Consider the following 21,182-nt stretch of genomic DNA (forward strand, 5'->3'; position numbering starts at 1 on the left):
AAACAAACCTCACCCATTGCTCCATCTTCTCATTCCAACCTAAACAACCATATAAATTCTTACCTATACTTTAGATTTGATTTAGAATGAAAACTTTTGACAATAAAAGTAAGACTCTACTTACGTTAATCTTAGTTAACTAAATAACAAATATGTTAAGAAAGTCAAAATGAGTATAGTTCAACTAACATACATAATAGTGTTATCAACATCAAAGTTAGATAATCGATTTTTTTACTTGCATATTATAAAACAACTTCAAAAGTCTTAGAATGCTAGACATCAAAACAATCAATCATCTAATAATAATATAAGATAAAATTGTTAAAAAAAAAAAAAAAGAAGAGGAAAAGTGTTGATTTCAACTCAGCTTCCAAAAAGAATTAATTTGGATCACAAGTTCATGAGAGGCCCATATGTGCATACCTAATTTGGATGTACACTCAAAATAATTGAAAATCAAGTCATTGTAATTTCAACCAAAACGAGAGGTGAAGAAGGAAAGATAAGGATAGGTTCATTTTCAATTTCAGCCTTTCCCTCTTCATAACCAATAAACCATAACCCATAACCCATACTATATTCCATTTCGTTTTCCTTTCTACTCTCTACTATTCTGTATTCTTTGCCCTTTCACCCATTGGCTTCATTTAGTCCTTGGGCCCCAGAGCACGAGACACACACTCGACCTCATCTACTATATACATAAATTGACACTTCAAAAAATATTAATATATATCACATAAAGTCTTTTAATCTCATAAGTAACGTATATTGTTATCTAAATTTCTAAAATCAAATTATTATTTAGTGCAAGGAAAAAGAAGTTCATGAAAATATGACGTTCATTTAAAGGGTTTGGGTATATGAATGAGTTATAAAAGGTCTAAAATTGAGTATTAAATTTGTATGAGAAAGCTAAATGTTGAGGCCAAGTTTGATTGCATGAGTGACACACATACACATGGGTCCAAGAAAAACCCCTTGACATGGAAGACTATTGGGCTTTCAAAACTGAGAAAAGCCCAAGATTATAATTATTGGCATTGCTAAGGTTTATGTCTATCTAAAAAAGAAATAATATTATAAATCGAAAATAATATTTTAGTTTAAAATGAGAAAACTAGAAATTAGAATTAATTACATCTTTACAAAGAATTTCTCTCTTTCTCCTTCAAATCTAAATTAAAAAGATTTTTTGTAAAGAATATCATGAAATTGGAAACATTAATTACAATTAAGGGGAATTGTTGTCAATATATATAAAATATAGCAAAATAAAAATTAAATAATTTATATAGAGGTGGATTAATTTTGCTATATTTTGAAAAGAAAATAAATTTAAAAACCACATTTATAACTTAGTCTAATATATCATATAAGTTTAATAACTGTTTTCTTTTATTTTGTTTTATAAAAATCGAATTTATTATTTAATTTTCTTTTTTCATTTTTAGTTGAATTCTTAGTAATAAAAAATGATGATTAATAAATACATGAACTTTCAATTTCAACTTTAATAAGCCTACCTAAAAAAATTGTAATAGATAAATAAATTTTCAATTTTGCATCTAAAAGTCTCACAAAATATAAAAAATGCTTAATTCTATTAGAGAAATTTTATTTCTTTTCTAACTAAACCTTAAGTTTTTAATTTTGATATATTTAGGTTTAAATTAAATTTTGAAAAAATTAATAGGTTTTCATATATACACATGGGAACAAATTGTTTTTAAAAACAATAGATTAAATTTTAAAAACCATTTCATTTTTATAAATTTACATAGGATCAAAAGATTTAAAAAAAATGGATAGATTTGATATATTCATGTTTAAATAAAAGGAAATATTTTTTTAAAAAAAGATAGATTTTATTTAACCATTTCGGGAACAATTTTTTAAAAAGAAAATTAATATATATTTAAATATTCACCTTTAGATAAATGGCAATTTTTTTAAAAAAATTAGAGAACAATTTTTTTGTAAAAATAAAAAATAAAAACAGATTTTGTAGGGAAAATACTTTTCTAAAAAAAACAATAGATTTTTAAAAGTTTCTAAATAAATTTATCTATATTTAAACTATGTAGAAGACATTATGAAGAGAAATATTTGATTTCCTCTCTTTTAGATGTGATAGGATTATGTTATGTAATTTGACATTTAATTAATGAAACACCATAGTTTTCTTTTTAGAATATCACATCAAACAGTAACACATGCCTCTTTTTAATTCTTATCTTTTAACATCATACGTTAATGAAGAGATTTTAAAGAAATCAATTTATATTATTGACTAATATATCTAGAATAAAGAAAAAAATATCACATTTATCTCCAACTAATAAAATTATTTTAAAAAACAATCTTATTTTATCTCTAACTAAAATCTCTTTGCTAAATTTTATTAAAATCCATATATCTATTTTTTCTTTTTCTTTTTTTGTAAAATAAAACATTAGGTTAAAGTCGTATATCCTCCCTCTTTTTTCTCTGTGAAAATCAGCCAGTTAAATAATTATATGGGTTTTTTAATGTAAAATCATAATCAGAAAATTAGAACTTAATTACACAAAATAGTCTTTAATGAATATAGTCATATATTCAATTAATGTATATATATATAGATCAAATAGTCATATCCAACTAATGACCGGCCTTATTAAATTATAGTAGTAGTAATAATTAAAAAAAGTAATAATGTCACACCTCTAAAAGTATCATATTTTAATTTTAAAAAAAATGTAGTTCATGAAAGAAGAAAAAATTAAAATAAAATGCAGTTCAACAATTAAAATAATATCATTAACATTGTTGATAATTAATGGTTGAAGGTACAATTCTTTTTCACCCTCATGGGATTAATAATGCTATATTATTCCCCACCCCCCCAAAAAAAAAAATGTAATTAACTTTATGCTAAAAGCCAAACTCTTTATTTGGTCATAAATCACTTCCGCAATTTCTTTTCTAAATGTTTGATTACCCTAATATAGCCAACTATAGTCCAATCTAATTCAACTGCATACTTTCAATTGTTTGTCTATTTTAACGTGACTAGAGAAATTTGTTTAATTAAATTTTAGCCAAACAATTGAGTTCAAAATAAAAATATTTTAAAACGAAAATGATTCAACCTTAGTTGACAAGTAGTAATATTTATTCAGCGTGTATTATAATGAAAATATCAATCGTAAACATAAAAGATATTGATTTTCTCAAAACAAGCTTAATCTCAATAACAATTGATATGAACTAAATTGTTCAATTTTTCATCTATACAACTTTTGTATTCTAATTTTAAGTTTGGTTTTCATAATTTTCTGGTCCGAATGTTTTACATTTTATTTTGAATTTCAAAATATTTTGTTTTTTTTTTTAAATTTCAGCCCTGTTTTAATTTATTTACTAGGTTTGAAAATTTACACCTTAATTGCCATTTTTTTTTTCAAATACTAACTTCCAGTCATTAATGCCTTTTTAAAAAGATTTTTTTCGAAGACGTTAACGTCTATCAATTAAATTAAAAGAGATTTTTAAAAAAAATTATAATTTAATATTTATGATTTGCATTTAGAACTTAGTTTTGATGGTTGGATAAAATATGAAACTTTTATCAAACCAAATAGACTATATAACAAATTTAGTTCAAATTTTTCCTTCATAATTATCTTAAATAAAATTATTACCACTAATATTAAATCCAATAAAGTAAGGTTCCAAGGTTATCTTGTGTAAGCTTAAACTTTAGGTAGAGACACAAACGTGTGACTCAAATTCGAGTATATACCTAAACGATCTATAGTATATGAATAGGGCTAGGTGTCTTATTTTAGAAACACTATGAATGTGATTTGCTTTTGTAGTTATAGTATATACCTAAACGGTTTATAGTATATGTGATATAGTATTATATTATTAGTTTAGAAATAGAGCTTAATATTTTAATATTTAAGAGTGATTTAAATATAAAAATATGAATGCGGATTCATATTTGAAAGCTCGAAATGATGAAATGTGATTTAAATTTACAGAAAATGAATTTAGATTCATGCTCATGATGCATGTTGAAATTAGTCAAGACAGACAAAATAGTAAAAACTTAAAATATTAACTTTTGATTTGACTATTTTAGAATAATATCAAAATCAATAAGGCTATGTAAACTAGATGGTTGATCATGATAACGCTCACTATTCTAGTAAAAGTGTTGGGTTTTCTTGATGCATGAACATGGAACTTTGCATGTTGGTTTTCTATAAATTCTTTTGTTCAAGAAAAAAAAACATATGAAAATTTTTCGAACCCTAATTCAATTGTCATCCCTTTCTCTCCTCCAATTCCTTCATTCATCAAATCCTACAACTCAACTCAATTTCTTCGTTGATCAGATTCTACAACTCAATTATGTGGAGAGAAAGTAGTATTTATAAATTTAATTTTTAAATAAAAACAATCGGGACCAAAATATGTAATATTTTAAAACTAAAACACCAACTTAAAGCTAAATAAAAAATTTAGAGATGATAAAGTATTTTTAGAAAAATATATATATAATTGGAATGTGGACATAGAAATGAAGATGAAATGCAAAATAAAAAAAAATAACGGTACTGTCATTTCAAAGACGTAATAGTTGAAAAAGGATAGAATTAAGGGAAGTTCAAATGGGAAAGAGACAAAAATTGAAAAAGTAACATATTGTTTCAATCAAATCAAGAGTCGTTTTGTCTATGCTTTTCATTTATTTTATTTCATTTTTGTTACCATTACACTATATTATAAAAGTTGTATGTTGATTGACAGCTTAACATTATTATACAAATAGAAATTAATTTAAAGCACCATGGACCCAATTGCTAAAACCAGCCCCCCTTTAATCTTAATATCTTATCATACATATATTCATCAACAATTAAACAATTATAAAGTAAAGCCATGCAAATTTACAAATGCATTACTTTTCATCGTTTTGCTCAAAATCCCATTACCACTCTCCAGTCTCCTCTAAATATTTCATTTCTCATGCAATCAAAATCTTTATTACCCTTTTCATCAATTTGTTTCAAATAAAATATATATTACTTAACAGTTTGGTTATCTATTCATCAACTCAATTGACTCACTCTCTTAGTCTCCCAAATCTAGATTTGAGCAAACATAAATCAAACACAATTTCAAATACATAACCAAAAAAGAAATTAAAGCTCTTAAAATATATACTAAATTGTTAATTAACAACAAACATACTCTATTTTATACCAACATGGTAGAATATTGTCACCTCCTAAATAAACACTTCTTCCTACGACTTCATTAAGGAGCTTTAAATCCTACTCTTCTTTCAACTTCATTAAATATAACACATTCATATTAATTAATGGACTAAACACTTCATACTAATGTGGAAATTTATAACTAAACTTTGTATACTGCATCTTTTAGGATATAGGGAGAAAATTGATGATTTTAATTATATATATATATAATCTAGAAGAATAAAAGTAAATATGGATTGAACTGTTGATTATGCTGCTTGAAGAGGGTTGGTATGTTGGCATTGGGAAGACAAAAAAGAAGGGTTGTGTTCTTTTCCCACTAAAATGAAACCCCATAATAATTAATTAAGTGGCCAACAGCCAAACTCCATTAGTTAATTTTTATTTTAAAGATGAATTAAAAATATGAAACCATGTTATTAATTAATTAATTAATAATATGTAAGTGTAATAATTAATATAGGATAATTATTATAGGGAAAATTGAAGTAAAAATGAAAGATGGAGACAAATAACTACCAATGAGTCATGCAAATCTATGACCAACCCCTATGCATTTTGTGTTCTTTCTTTTTACTTTTTATGCACATAAAACGATTCTATTGTTTTTTTTTTTCTTTCTTTCTTAAAATACACCAACCCATCTCTCCTTTTCTCTTTCTCTCTTGATTTTGACTCAAAAGGGCTTGCCAAATTGTATTTTGCTTAAAATGGCTCTTTTTCCGATGACAACAAAAACTTATATTCTTGTGCGGGTGCAATGAATTTTGAAAGCTTTTACCTATATATGATTCCATCAAACACAATCAACATTATCGTCTCCCTCCTACAAAATCTGAAAACCAAAATTTTAAAATTAAAACTTCAATAATAATATGTTTTCAAATACGTGTTTAATTGGTAAGAGATTTAGGATTTTACCTTTAATTTTGATTGACTAAAAAATAGTGTTTTTAATCGTCTTAAACCCTGTATTTACGGTTGTTTACGAATATTCTCACATTCACTTATTATTAAATTTAAAAATGTTACACAATTTAATTACATTCTTTTAAAATCATATTTTCTTTATTCAAATTTGTTACTTAAGAGTTTTTAGTATAAAAAAAAATTAAAATGAATGACACCAGACAAAAGAAATGATTTAAACCTTAAATCTTATATATTCGTTCAATTTTTTTTAAAAAAATGTTGTTCGGATTTTTTTTTAAGGCTTAATAGTTGGTCTATATATATTTAGTTTAAAGTTACGTATGATGTTGAATTGGAAAATCATAATTATTGGATCAAAGTGAGATGGGATGAGAATATTTGTCCCTATATCCTTTACTTCAACCACAACTCCAACCACTGACCTAATCTCTATTTTTTTACATTGTACCCTTAAATTTTTAATAACAATAATTTTGGACCCTTTGAATTTATAGAAATGTTAAAATTGACGGAACTCTAAACTTACTGTAATTGTAAAAATGGAATAATTATCAATAAAATATATACAATTATGTAATGATTGAGGTTCAATTATAAAATTTGAATGAGATTAAGGGTTTAATTTTTAATTTTGAAATTTTAAGGGTATAGTTGCAACTATAGATGGTTTTTGTAATTTTTTCAAAGATATATGTATATAATATGTATCTTTTGAGTTTTTAAAATGTAATGGTTCATATGCAGGTGTTATAAGGAAAAATAATAGGGTTTTCTATAGACAACTTTATACTCCTTTTCCCTTTTATGTAATGTACATATTTTTACTCATCAAATGTTAAATTGTTAGAGTTTATTGTGGTTGAGATGTCTGATAAAGAAAACACAAATGAAATAGTTAACTTAATTAATGAAAAGGTTAAAATTTTAGCTCTTCTAGAGTCTTTATCTCAATAATGGCTTGGCCCCCAAAGGGGGATTTGAGTTTCTTAATGCATTAGGTAGGTTCATGTTGTGAAGCCAAAGTGAGTGCAACTAAAAATGGTATATTGTACCTATGTTAACATCTATAAAGTATATGGTTTGAATCTCTGTGATTTCTAGTTTTCTATTACATTAAAATAACTAATTTTGGTATATTGTATTTAGTTTTGTTACGTTGAAATTATTTCACAATATCAAACATACAATTGATTTCTATAAAAATAATTAAACTCATGTTTAGGAGTAAATTCCAACCCGAAACTATTTTAGTCATTTCAAAACTAAGAAACATGTCTTTTAACCTAAAAACAAACAACACTTCATGAAGTTAGGGTTATGAAGATAAGAATGATGTCCAAGTAGGTTTTTGAGAGACTCATAATAATTCCCATGAAGAATCTTTCGAAAAATAGGCTCTTTTAAGGCACAAATTGTGAAAAAAAAAGAACCCTTACCCCAATGTGAGACTGACCTTGTAGCCCATAAAGGAGACCCCAAAAAATAAAGCACATACACATACACACAACTTTTTGCTAAAAAAGTTATTATGCCTTTGGAATAGAACAAAAAAAAAAAAAAAAACCCTACCAAAAAAAATAAATAAAAACATACATACAAAATGCAAATGATGGGTTATATAAAGACCAACATCTCTTCTTCTTAATTTTATCAAACTTGTTCCTTTTTTTCTTGTACTTTAAAGTCTACCATAATAATTGAGACAATGACAGGCCTTAACTCTTCTAATTCTTCTACTTCTTGTGGTGCTTGCAAGTTTCTTAGAAGAAAATGTAGTGATCAATGTGTTTTTGCTCCTTTCTTTAGCTATGATGAAGCTACTTCTCATTTTGCAGCTGTTCATAAAGTGTTTGGTGCTAGTAATGTCTCTAAACTTCTCTTACACCTCCCCACCCATATCCGAAGCCATGCTGCCATTACCGTTGCCTACGAAGCTCTTGAACGCATGCGTGATCCTACTTATGGTTGTGTTGCGCATATCTTTGCATTGCAACAAGAGGTTGTTTTAAAACCCTAAATAACTTAAGCTGATGGGTTATAGTAAACTTACGTGACAGTAACATTTTTATTCATATAGGACCACTTCAAAACTCTAAAAATTTAAATAGATGGTTACATTTTATTCATATATATTCTTTAACACTTTTATAATTACTTGACCAATATACTGTATTCTAAATTGTCATCATTTAACTCATAAGCTTAAGTTATACTCTTTCTTAATTCTATCATCCTCTTGTAGGTTGCTAGCTTGCAGGAGGAGATAGAAATTCTGGGGAGCCAAATTGCGAATTTTGCCACAACCGGTGGGAGCATTGCAGCGGTCGATAATCCATTTATAGATCAGGTTCAAGTGCCACAGCAGATGGATGGTTTCGGGATGATGAACACAAATTATTATCAAAATGAGCTAGTTTCTGAGTTGCCCTACCAAAGTTTTGATAATGTCCAAAACGATAATACTACTGCTCAAATGATATCTCCATTGTTTTGTTTAGGGGAAGAAGATGGGGTTTTTGAGTTTTCCAACTCAAATAATGTTGTTGAGAGTTCAGCCTTTGATGTTTCAGTTGAGGAGAATTGTATTGGTTACCCATGGATAGTTGGATGATGATGGACAAATTTTTTTGAAGTTTTATAGTTGGCCTTTGGCTTTAAATGGATGAATAATATTAGTCTCTTTGTGTTAGAAAATAATTTTGTTATATTTCTTATATATTATCTATCGGTTGTTTACCGATTAAGGCTTAATGTTTAAAAAAATGTGTTATATAAACTTTTTAATTTTAGAGGTGGTGTTGTTTCACAATCGAAGATGTAACAAAACCATACATGGTTAGCCAAGTACGTAAATTTCTGTATATTTGTTTTTCAATTACTTTATATTTCATGTTCATTCCTTGAATTTAATTACCTAAATGGGGAGATCAAACGTCAACAAAAGACTAAATGAGAAATTGGGTAACTTAATAATTAAATGAAAAAAAAAAATATTATAAGCTCACTTTTTCATATATTCTAAAAGATTGTTTGATTTTATAGTATTTTACAAAATGATTAGTATTTGTGGTTAAATTAGTGTATCTCTAGAAATCATAAAGTAATAATATAATAAAATTAAAGCTACAGTACAAAACAAGTGAAGAAAAGTGTTTATTAGAAAGATATAGTGTATAGTGAAGGGAGATAGGGTATTTAATATAGTGAGAAAGTTGAATATAAGTATATGAAATCTAGATATAAAAAGGTACTCAATAAAATACTAGTAAATTAGCTTTTATAAAAGTATATACTCTTTTTGTTCTAAATTACTTCTAAATCAAGATCAAACATAAGCAGAAATAAAACTATTCAAAGCATTAAATTATTAAAAAATTTGATCATCAACAACTTTAATTCAACTATTAGTTCAATCACGATAGATTAAAGAATCAAAACTATCAACCTTTAAAATAGCAATAAGTGTTGTATCTAAAGCTATAAGCTAAGGATAGAATCTTATATTGTTTTAGTACTTTTAAAGTGACATATGATTGTAAAGCTCAACGGCTATTCGTTAGGAGAAAACTTGTAATAATCTCACACCGACTATTCTTATCCAAAAGAAGATTGACATAAAGATGAAATCATTTGGAAATGTAGCTTTTTCTTTAAGCAAATTGGAAAGATTGAAATAACCCTTTTCACTTTAGAAGTTTGAATTTGCACTATACTACTCTCCCATTTGAATTATTATGAGTACTTTTGATAAAATTAAAATTAAAAGTTGTAACATGTTATATTATAATTAAAGACATACCCATCCTTTGATAGGTAGCTTTAGGATGGGCTTATTAGCATCATGATCACCACACTATGAAAGGCCCACCTCCCATTCTAAGGGGATAAGAAAGACCATGCACCCATTTTTCTTTCCCATAAACCCACCATGTGTCAATCACTCCCTCTCCCCTCTTATTTATTGCTCTAAAGGGGCTCCACTATATATTATTTTACTTCTTAAACCCCCTTCCTCTCTTTCCCTTTCCACCCTCATTCTCTTTTTATAGCTTCTACTTATCAGGATCTTATTCAATAGGGTACCCCTCCTATACTATAATAGCTCTATTTTTCTCGAGGATCTTATTCAATAGTGGAGGTTCTGTTTCATGTAACTTAACAATGAACATGGAGCTCTTACCATCAATTTGGTAACTCTGATGAATTTTATTCGGATGAGTCATCGAATTTGATTCATCCTACGAATGAGTTTTCATCAGTCCTTTCTTTTGTTAGGTGTGATCACTCTTGCTCAAACTGTGTATAATTGTTTTGGCACCCTCCATTCTTCTTCTATATAAGAGATGCTATAGGTTTGGCATTTCCAACTAGGTGCCGTCGATATGAGAATGATGTCCGATTTAGAACATTAAAACATTACTTGTTTTGGCTTTGACTCATAAGTGACTTTAAAAGTCATCTTCAATTCATCGTATTTTAGATATGTTGTATTTTGCTCAAGATCATAAAGGGCATGTTTGATAAAGAAAACATAAAATGAGAAATAATATCTAACATGACGTTTTTTTTAATCAATTTGAATCATCATAACATATATGGTGAGTCCTCAAGATTCAACAAGTCATTAAACAGGACTTCTTTTGTGATATTTCCTTGATTGCTTGAAGTGAATTTAGTTTTTCTAAAAACATTCGAAAGAGAAACCATTAGCAACTCAAAACAAAGAATATGCCAATTGGTTTGTATTGAGATCAAAAGAACTGTCCCAAAACATTTGAAGCTTTCATATACAATGTTCCATGGTAGCTCCACACCACAGCCTCACCTGCCCGTCTAACGACCTCAATAATTCAAGCCCTTTTACTTCGGGTACAAAGCTCAACCCTTGCAAAAATTTTGTTCCCAGTTTATTGACAAAACAAACACCTTACTAAGAAATTTTTTCAAAACCATCTGCACAAAGGTAAGATTTTGGAAGTCTTGTCATTGGTAACAAAAGTAGATTGTGGTTGTCATGTTTCTCAAAAGCATATTCCCAACAGAAATTGGTCAAATCAACTAAAAATGAAGTACAGTCATAGGTGACCCTAAAACAAATCTAGTTTAATTAAGGTAAGTGTAAAAGTTAAAATCAGTCATTTCGACTGGATTCTGAATGTTCCAAAATCATAATTCAATACAATTGATGATTTCAGGTTCAAATTCATCAATATAAGAGCAAGAGACCTTTCTTATATACACCATTCAAACTCAAGAAACCTCAAACTTCAATTCATCCCAGTTTTCACATTTGGCAATGTTGCCCACATAGAAACTACATCCAATAGCCAACAAAAAAAAAAAATGTAAGCATCACTTGTTGAAAATTCAACTGCTTGGAAACTAAACAATTTGGAATAGGATGAATGAACTATAACGTGTGTTATCCATATGTGTACAAAGCAACTATTGTGATGTAAATCAATCAGTATAGGTTGGTTGAAATCAAATTTCATCTTTTAGAAAACAACTAGAATTACAAGTCCAAGGATAACTTGCAAATAAAACCAATTTGAAAGCCATCTATGGGCATACTTTTCAACCCTAAAAAAACAACCATCTTGGAACATTTCCTAATCGACACCAATTTATATTGACTAAGAGCAATTTAACAAAGAAAAGTTAACCTTGACAAATATGAAAGTTTATGATGGTAAAATATGAATTTCAACAAAAACGAATTTACTGTAATAAACGGCTAAAAGTCATTTGATTATTGACAGCCACGTCTATGAAACAAACAGCAAAGCAATAGAAAATGTAAAAAGTTCACCAAAGAGAAAACCTAGCCAATTATGCATATTTAGCTTCCGTGTTTGATCAAATCAGCTTGAAATATACGGGCGTTGTACATAAACTATTGTTTGAGAAGTTAAGAGTATCTACCTTCCATTTTAATCATTTAACACAATGCTAATGATCCTCACTAATTATGTTTTGTTAAAAGCATTCATCAAAAGCCAAATTAAACAATCACAAGAAATGTTAGTCTCCTGGTGTTCTATTAATTTTTGTTTAGTAATACAATTAAGACGACGGCCTCCACCGGTTCTATTATTACATGTTTGTTGACAAGTCTGGCCATATATTAAACAGTAATTGAACATTAGGGTAATGTTTAACTATCAATGTAATGAGATATACACCAATTCAAAGATAGCAGCACAAAGAACTATATTCAAACAACACTTTATAGAAAGTGGGTGGGAGTAGTTGAAAAAGAAAAATTCAACACTCAATTGGATAACTCCTTATAGATAACCAAATCAAACCAATCAATTTTGTCACTTCCTAGACATTATTTACCTAAAAATCTTATTAACTTTACCAATAAAACCAAAAGATAACATGAAGGTGAACTAGGCCTAACGCAACCATTTACAAATCCTTAAAAGGATTTATTTCAAAGGTTGCAATAGTTTGAGAGTTCAATAGTCTAGAATCAAAAGTCCAAAATACTTAGAAGTGCAAGATATATCCTATGGTCAGAAGGGCAATGAGACTTGGATGTGTCTATGCAAAAAAAGATATCGGAACCATCCACCATATTTCAATGGTAGTAAAAACACAGATGCCCTAAATTGTTATAACTCTAGTTCCAACTCTCCCTAATAGATTTTATAAATGTTCCTCAAAACCATAAAACTACGCATAGTAAGAAGAAATGAGCATAGAAATAAAGTGAAAGAGAAAGAGAATATGCAAGTATTGTAAAAGGGAAAGAAGCACGTACCTGATCAAAGAATATTGTGGCTCCAAACTCATACATCCACTTGTTCCACCTACACCACTAGAGATTCATTGATTCTGACCAAAGATTAGAATTAGAAATTATACATATAGAAAGAAAAATCCCCATATGATCATAGTTATTCTCATATGACACAACACAACATTACAAAAGAGAAATGAGTTTCAACAAGAAAAAAGAAAGGAAAACCAAAGTATAAACAAACAAAATCCTACCAGCTCAACTTGATATATATATATATATATGTGATAATTAGACAAGATGTTTAGCAGAAAAAGAAATTTGATCGGTTCTCAAAGTTCAAACAAAACTAGCACCTACTTATCCCTCTTCTTTCTCTCTTACTCTCCCTCTAATCTCTTAAAATGGAGGTGGGGCTCTCGGAAGACTCCAAATCATCTCATGTGAAGAAACCTGACCATTTGTCACCAAATTTGGGGTCATATTGTAAACTCCCATAGATGGCTGCTGTTGCTGTTGCTGTTGCTCCCCCATGCTCTGAGATGTTGAATTGTTCTGGCTAGTTCCAGACTTGTCTCCGGCGGCAACCTCCTCGTCCTCTAGCGGTAGGCGCTCGAATGTCGCATTGGTGAAAGTGGCAGCGATTACAATAACTGGACCGGTTGCCACGAGTGCACCGACGACAATGCCACCAACCACCTGCCCCTGCCCGCCAGCTAAGTAGACAGTTAATCCAGTAGCACCCGGTGGAGCTGGGGCAGGCAAAAAAGCACCAGAGAGCGACAATATATCAAATCGACCCTGTAGCGTAATAACACCGCCAGAGGCACCCGGATGCCGGAGAGTAACATTGGCAACAACCCCATTTCCACCGAGAACCGAAACTCCTCGCTGCCGGCGCTGGGCAAAGTTCGAGATGCTTTCAACGATGTCGCTGCCGCTACCAATTTCCAAAACGTGGCTCCGAAGGGCATCGGGGCTCTCCTTAGTGACCACCACCGGTGGCTTCGGCTTGTTCTTAGATCCCGGCGGCCGGCCACGAGGGCGGCGCGTGCTTGAACTAGTGCCTGGTTCGGCTCTTTCATGACTACCGGAGTTGTTCTCTTCATCAGCAACTTCTAAGCTTTGCTTTAATGGAGTCGAATAAGGGTTGCTGGTGCTGCTATCTGTGGTGGTGGGTATGTTTTCAGCCCACCATCGATTCGCCATTTCTTCTTCTATATTTCTTTCTCTTCTTCAAGATTATTGAAACCCCAAAAAGAAAACCCAAAACAAATATATAAACAAAACCAAAGTGGGAATCCAATGGGGGCAAGCAAAAGAAGTTTCTATCTTATTTTCCCTTTATTCCCCTTTCCCACACACTTTCTCTCTCTAAAATGAATAACGACAAAGAGAGAAAAAAACGACCCAGCAAGTTAAAAATAAAAAATAAAACAAAAATCTAGCTAACCCCTTGACACTGCTGCAGCTTCTTCCTTCTTTCCATCTCCGAAAAAACAAAACCCAGATCGATAACTGCAATAAATCCACCTAAAATCACAACCCCGTCACTCCAAAAATCAAAACCCTAATCAGATCCAACAGTCACAAAAATAACAGTTTTTTTTTTTAAAAAAAAAGGACAAAAACAGAGAGAACCCCAAAAAGACGAGGTATAAAATCAGAGCATCAAATGGAGAAATCAAAACCGTGTTGGAAAAGCAAACCCTCAATGAAGAATAAGAAGAAGAAAGAAAAAACCCATAATTTCCTCGATTAAAATAGGGTGCAGACAAAAGGAAACAATGTGGGGGGTGGTTCGATTCAGGATATAAATACACACAGAAGGGTTGGCCCAGAAAACTGTACCTATCTTTAACGTACTCAAAAGGGTCAGAAAAGAAAAGAAAAGAAAAAACAGTACAAAGATCCCGAGAGGACGGCTCTACTTCTTCTCTGCTCCTGCTGAAGAAGAGGGCGATGATGGAGAGACGGGAAGAAGAAGGGGGTGGGGGGCCGGTTTGTTTATCTCTTTTTTAACTTTGTACGATAAGATTTTTGACAGTAGTCACTGTAGAATCACAGTCTATGAAAGCGGTTTAGGCAGAGAAAGTTTTTTCTTGTCCCCCACTTGCAACTCTGCTCTGTTTTGCTCAGTTCAAGTTGAATTGATGAAGGGCAGGCTGTACATTCGGTTTGTGGTTAAGTTCTTGGGCGGCAAGTTTTTATGGGGATTGATCTTGAAGAAAAGGGTACGTGTAGGGCTATGATTTGGAGGAGAATGGGGGAAGTGTGGGGTTCGAGGTCACAGTCTGAGAGTACCGACAAAGGTATTGAAAGGGGGCCAAAGCCAAAGAGGGGTTAAAGTTTTTTGGATTGGGGATTATTGTGAGGATGAAGAAGAAGAAGAAGATCACCGCCAAAAAGCAAAGGAGGGGTTTAAAAGCAAATAGCCCCCCACCACAACACCATAATCCCCCATTCCTCACTTTGCTCATTTTGGGCCATTTGCCTCTTTCTGGTATGTTTTCAGGTTCCACATCATCATATCTTGTGAGAGAGATGGGGTCTAGGGAATACTTCTCTTTAATTGCAATTATGACCCTTTTTGGAACTTTGTTTCCCTTTTCGTCCCTAATTGTAATTATTGTTTTGTGGAAGTCCTCTCTGTGTTTGTTCACTACAATCTCATTCAACTAATTTGAGTTTGTTAAGAAGAGTTTAGCCACACTTCTAATATGCCTATACACCATTTTAGTTTAAATCTTCCACTCTTATTTTGTATCCAGGCAAAGTTCTCATAATACCTCTATTTATACCTCTATTTATTGTGTGTCCCATCAATGTAGTTAAATCTATTCATATCATTATGACATCCATCATCAACACTCTTTTAAAGATACAATAATACCTACTAACATTATTGCAACCTCCATAAATATTAATAAAAATTAATTTATATTGTGAACACAAATAAATTTTCTAATAGATCTCTTTTACCTTACTTGTCATTGTGCGCTTTTCATGGACTTGATGGTTAACATGTTTCATCCATAAGAGATCATCACATCAATTCGGTGCTCACATTTTGATATCTCACAAAGTTTTAGTTTAGTAAACATACAAGGAGAAAGATCAAGACTCTTCTTTTGAGATTACTTATTCTTCTCGTTTGAGTGATTGAATAAGACTATTTGTAGGTTCTTCCTCTTATATAAAGATGACAATTTCAAGAATACTTTCAATGATCAAGGTTACAAAGCGGTAAACTGTGTTTGATTCTATTATTTTTCATTTGATATATATTTATTTGGTCAACCGATCGGGCCAAACCCTAAGGCGTTGATTTTTTCCTTTACGGGATGCACACTTCCCTAGACCCTCCTCTTGACGATACCCTATAGTTTTACACATGCTGGTGTATTTTGAGTCTTTTCTTGAGTAAATCACAATAATGTACTTAGCTGATAGTTTGAATTCTATTTTCAAAAATTGTTTGTAGATTTCCTAACCCAAACATCACATATTTTGAAATCACATTTTTATATTTTCAATTTATCAAATTTTTTTTATTATTTTTAAATTTAAAATGGAGAATTATGCTAAATGAAGATAGAAATCAAAGTCTTCCATTTAAAATTATAATATGTAATATATAAGGTATTATATATAATATTATAAAATTAATAAAGAAAATTTACATAAATGGAAGAAAATGTAAATTATTTACATCTTATAGCAAAAATAAAAATAAATACTTTGGACTTGTGTTAAAATTTTGGTTATCCATTTTGGACTTAGATTAAAATTTAGGGTAGTAAACAGTTTGTTAATTCTTATATTTTTTTAAAAAATAGAAAATTGTAAAAGAAAATAGCAAAATAGACAAAAAAAAAAAAAAAAAAAAACTATAATTCATAAAAAAATGAAAGATAATTAATTTTTGTTTTTAATGATTTTTTCTATAAATTATAAATAGATTTTTCTTTTTAACATAAAACACAATTTATATTTGAACATAATAGTTCGGGTAATTATGACTAATTATATAGTTTACAAAAACTATATCAAACACAATTAAACACACACAGTTTAAATTATAATCCAATTTCCAAACTCTATTACCAAACTCATGTTTGAAAACATGAAATACAACTCTTTTTAATTTACCATTTCCAAATTATATTTATTTTAGTCTTCTATTTTTAAAATTTATGTTTATTTTCGGATGGATTTCATATTTGTGATAAAGTGAGAGGAATTTCATTTGAGTTTTTAATCCAATTCTAAAAATAAAAGTACTGTTTTGCAACACAAGTTAAAAATCATAGTTTGGTTTTTGAAGATATTTATTGAAATTCAATAGGTTTTATAAAGATTCTATAGGTCCCTATAAAAGTAGTATATAAGGTTAACTTTTCTTTTTTTAATAAACTCTCCACCTATTTGAACACTTTTTTATTTAAAAAAATCACAAAACTATTGTGTCGACACAAAATTAAAAATTTAGAAATCTGTTAATATATTTTAGAGTTCGAGAATATAAATAAAATTTTTAGTTTAATCTGAGTTATAACGATAAATCACTACGTAATCTTTATGGTCCATTAGGAAAGAAAATGGACGAGTTGTTCACGTGCATAAACAAAAAGTTGAGTAAATTTATAAGATTTTAATATAAATGATGGAGAGCAAATTAGAGTGAATTTTGAATTTTAAATTCCAAAATTGAAAGAAACGCTTTTAAAAAAAACCATAATGAAATGATGTGCCAAAAATAATTTACATTTTTAAAAAAGGAATAAAATGAATTGGTAATTTAATTAAAAGATTTAGGAGTTTGTGTGTTTTGAAATTAATATATAATTAGTCTAATCATGGTTAGTAATTATTTTGTGCTTCTTCTAGAAACTTTAATGCTTTTTTATATTATTTACTTTCACAAAGTTATTTAATTGTTTGATAATATTTGAGTTTTAAGATGTTATATTATAATGTTGAGAGTTTGATATTTGCCTTTTCCTTTTATAGAAAAATAAAATGTAATAAATTTGAAATTAATTTGTCACTTTTTTCTATTTTTGAAAAAAATATTTTATTTATCTTGAAATATCTATTGTTATTTTAGAGTACGATAAATATTTTGTTTTACGTATCGATATTTTTTTGTTGCATGAGTTTGACATCAACGTGGTGAATTAATATTTTATTAACAATTTCTTTTTTATTAATTACTATTGTAAAAATATCCATAAAATATATTAAAATGATTGAAACAACCAACTTGTATTGTTTAAAAATCATAAAAATATTTATTTACTAATTTATATATATATATATATATATATATATATATATATATATATAAAATTATTTATTGAAATCAACATTTTACCGATAATCTCGTAAAAAAATTTAAAATTAAGAATTAAATATTTTCTTGAGTAATTTACATAAATGTAACAAAAATTCAAAATGTTTACTGCTTTCATACCAAAATAAGAAAAAATCATAAAGCGGATTTTTTTTTAGAAATCTATATATGTGCTTGCAATTTATATCTTCTTCGTTATTTATTAATCTTATGTCATCTAAGTGCAATTAAGGTCTGAGATTGAATAACTAAGGACATCTTGGGACAATATATGTCCAATATTAAATAAAATAAAGGTAGAATTCTTTCATCATGAACCACATGAATAACACTAAGGCGCGAGATACAATAACTAAAGGAATAATTATTTCATCTCGATGCATGATATGTCCATGATCATATATCAAATCTACATGATCGTGTATCACACTCACATATGGCTTATAGCTTATATATTGTGTGTTGACCGGGTAATTTTGGTATTTTATATTGTAGGCCTAAAAACTATCTTCGTTCTCAAAATTATTCTATATAGTATAAATGTTTTGCCGATTTGTTATATATTTGTAAAAACCTCTATTTTCATCTGGTTTATATACAATGGAGTTTATAAATGACTTTTCATAGTTAGACTAACTATTCATAGTTAATTTATAAATATTAAAACAATATTAAACTCTAAAACTATTCATAGTTTATAAATGGAGTTGTTGGAGTTTATAAATAAACTAGTCAATTCTTCTGTCTTCTATCTCTACCGTTGTTGGTGGAGATCTTTTTGTGTCTAATCAACTCTCCTCTACATATGAGAAGGGTTGTTTGTTGGACTTTTTGCAAGAAATGAGTTAGAAAATTGTGGTCACACTACACGTGGTCATAAGAAACATTCTCCATGTTAAAACCAAAGAATTAATGTCCTTTTAACGAATAAATAAATTGAGTTTAAGCTTAACAGTAATTGACATGATATGGATGTCGATTTCCATTTCTAAAAGAATTCTCCTTGGTAAAAAAGGAGACATCGAAGAGACCAAAAGAGACTCTTCATTTGGAAGATCAATAGCTTCTAGACAACCAAATTCAACCATCATATATATATATGTAATATATTGGTTGATGTAATAAAGGAATACATAAGTGTAGCTTTTGTAGGTCGTGGAGAAAATAAGAGAGATTGGTAAAGATATAAAGTAATTATTGAAAAGTTGACGAGTCCCATGAAATAAGAAAGAAACGTGAATACAAAGGAATGAAATAACTTTATTTCTTTTTTCTTTTACGTAGAGATTCTTAAATTGATAACGAGTCCCACCATTTGATTCTATTTTTGCATTTTTAGTAAACATCATCAATTACATAAAACATAACTAATTAGTATCAATTTTTCTTATATTTTTTTTTAATTTGTTAGATTTTTCTTATAAATTTTTGAATGAATCAAATTAGACCGTAAACTCAAATGGTTAAATCAATTTTAGCTGACTAGCTGATTTTTTTTTTTTTTTTGCTAATCCACTAATTAATTTTAACCTAAAATAATTATAAAGAAAACATCCATAAGCTCACTCATTTTAACAAAATTAAATGGATGAACACATAAATTGATGGCTTGATAATATTTGTTAAACTTCTCAAAATTCAATAAACATTTGCCCTATTATCATTATTTTATATGTGTGTTTTGTGATTTATTACTTATTAAATTAAAAAGAATTTAAAGTGCAAAACTTAAAAATTTTAGCTTCTAAAACTTATGTAAGTTTGAATTAGATAGTAATAATAAAATTGAAATTCTAAAGTCTAGAACAAAATTTGTTTTTTTCTTAAAAAAAAAGAACGAAATTAGAGAACACTTTTGAGATTGGAAGGCCCAATCATTTTATGAATACAAAAAGGAGAGATTCTCGTTGTCCACTCCGGGACACATTTTGATTATTTACAAATTGAAGGGTCGTTTTCAAATATTGTCTTATAACTCTTTTTTTTTTTTTTCTTTTCTAAATAGTACTTATTAACTTGTCACATAATAGCTTCAATTTTTGAAGTCATAAAAGCTAACCATCAAAATAAATATCCAATGATTAGGTTCTCATACACATACGTCCCAATACACAAACATTATGGACCAACTCAAAGTATCTAAGTTGGCAAAAAATGAGTCTATCAGTTTATTATTCAAAAATCAATTCAATCCAATCCAAAAAATCTAGGGTGACTCGAGTTGGGTTGACATATTTGTTTTTTTTTTTCATCTCTCCATAATTTAGATAAATTTTCATATTGTTTTTTAATATGTTAGGTGAATAAATTGTCATGTATATATATTAATTTAAAATCCAATCTACAATGGCCATCCAAAAGAAGTTTTACTTTTAGGTTTTAGGTTTATATATATATATATAACATAATCTGGTTTAGTTAGGTTAATTTGACCCCTTACTTGCACAATTCGATTACCAAGTTCAACTTTTTTTTCCTTCAATTTTCTAATCCAACCATTACAATTTGAGTTGGGTAATACGGGTTGATCAGACTATAATTTCTTTTTAATATCTCTATAATAAATGAAGAGAAGAAACATAATATTAATAATAGTTTCATCTTTTTTGAAGATTGAATAACATCTACTTATACTTATGTTGTCAATAATAGTTTTCGTTTTCATTTACCTAAAAATGGTTTTTTTTTAAATTTATTTATCACTGCGTACTTAATTATTTCACCTGTTTGTTAACCTCCTTAGTATTGCATGTCTATATGTTAAATCTATCAAAAGAAATGATTTACATATCAATCCACACACATTAGTTAGTGAGCGATATACATGATTGAAACAAATTAATTAGTAACAATTGATTTACAC

At 28.8% G+C, this 21,182-nt stretch overlaps 2 protein-coding genes across 2 annotated transcripts; one reads left to right on the top strand and one right to left on the bottom strand.

Annotated features, from left to right (window-relative positions):
• Window positions 1-7,803: 7,803 nt before the first annotated feature.
• LOC101204875 (LOB domain-containing protein 33) lies at window positions 7,804-8,913 on the top strand. The gene is made up of 2 exons (XM_004147664.2): window positions 7,804-8,211; window positions 8,455-8,913. Exons 1-2 carry the CDS (start codon window positions 7,918-7,920, stop codon window positions 8,821-8,823), a joined length of 663 nt encoding a protein of 220 aa, XP_004147712.1. The 5' UTR covers window positions 7,804-7,917; the 3' UTR covers window positions 8,824-8,913.
• A 4,147-nt stretch (window positions 8,914-13,060) lies between these two features.
• LOC101217530 (AT-hook motif nuclear-localized protein 15) lies at window positions 13,061-15,695 on the bottom strand. The gene has a single exon (XM_011656657.2). The coding sequence runs from the start codon at window positions 14,170-14,172 to the stop codon at window positions 13,363-13,365; it is 810 nt and encodes a 269-aa protein (XP_011654959.1). The 5' UTR covers window positions 14,173-15,695; the 3' UTR covers window positions 13,061-13,362.
• Between the last annotated feature and the right edge of the window lie 5,487 nt (window positions 15,696-21,182).

The sequence above is a fragment of the Cucumis sativus genome, chromosome 5 (genome assembly GCF_000004075.3).
Source record: "Cucumis sativus cultivar 9930 chromosome 5, Cucumber_9930_V3, whole genome shotgun sequence".
Taxonomy (NCBI): domain Eukaryota; kingdom Viridiplantae; phylum Streptophyta; class Magnoliopsida; order Cucurbitales; family Cucurbitaceae; genus Cucumis; species Cucumis sativus.

Bases quoted from the DNA above. Each gene is read 5' to 3' on its own strand.
- LOC101204875 (XM_004147664.2), top strand. From the start codon at position 7,918: ATGACAGGCCTTAACTCTTCTAATTCTTCTACTTCTTGTGGTGCTTGC. The intron at 8,212-8,454 runs GTTGTTTTAAAA...ATCCTCTTGTAG, and splicing joins TCTTTGCATTGCAACAAGAG to GTTGCTAGCTTGCAGGAGGA.
- LOC101217530 (XM_011656657.2), bottom strand. From the start codon at position 14,172: ATGGCGAATCGATGGTGGGCTGAAAACATACCCACCACCACAGATAGC.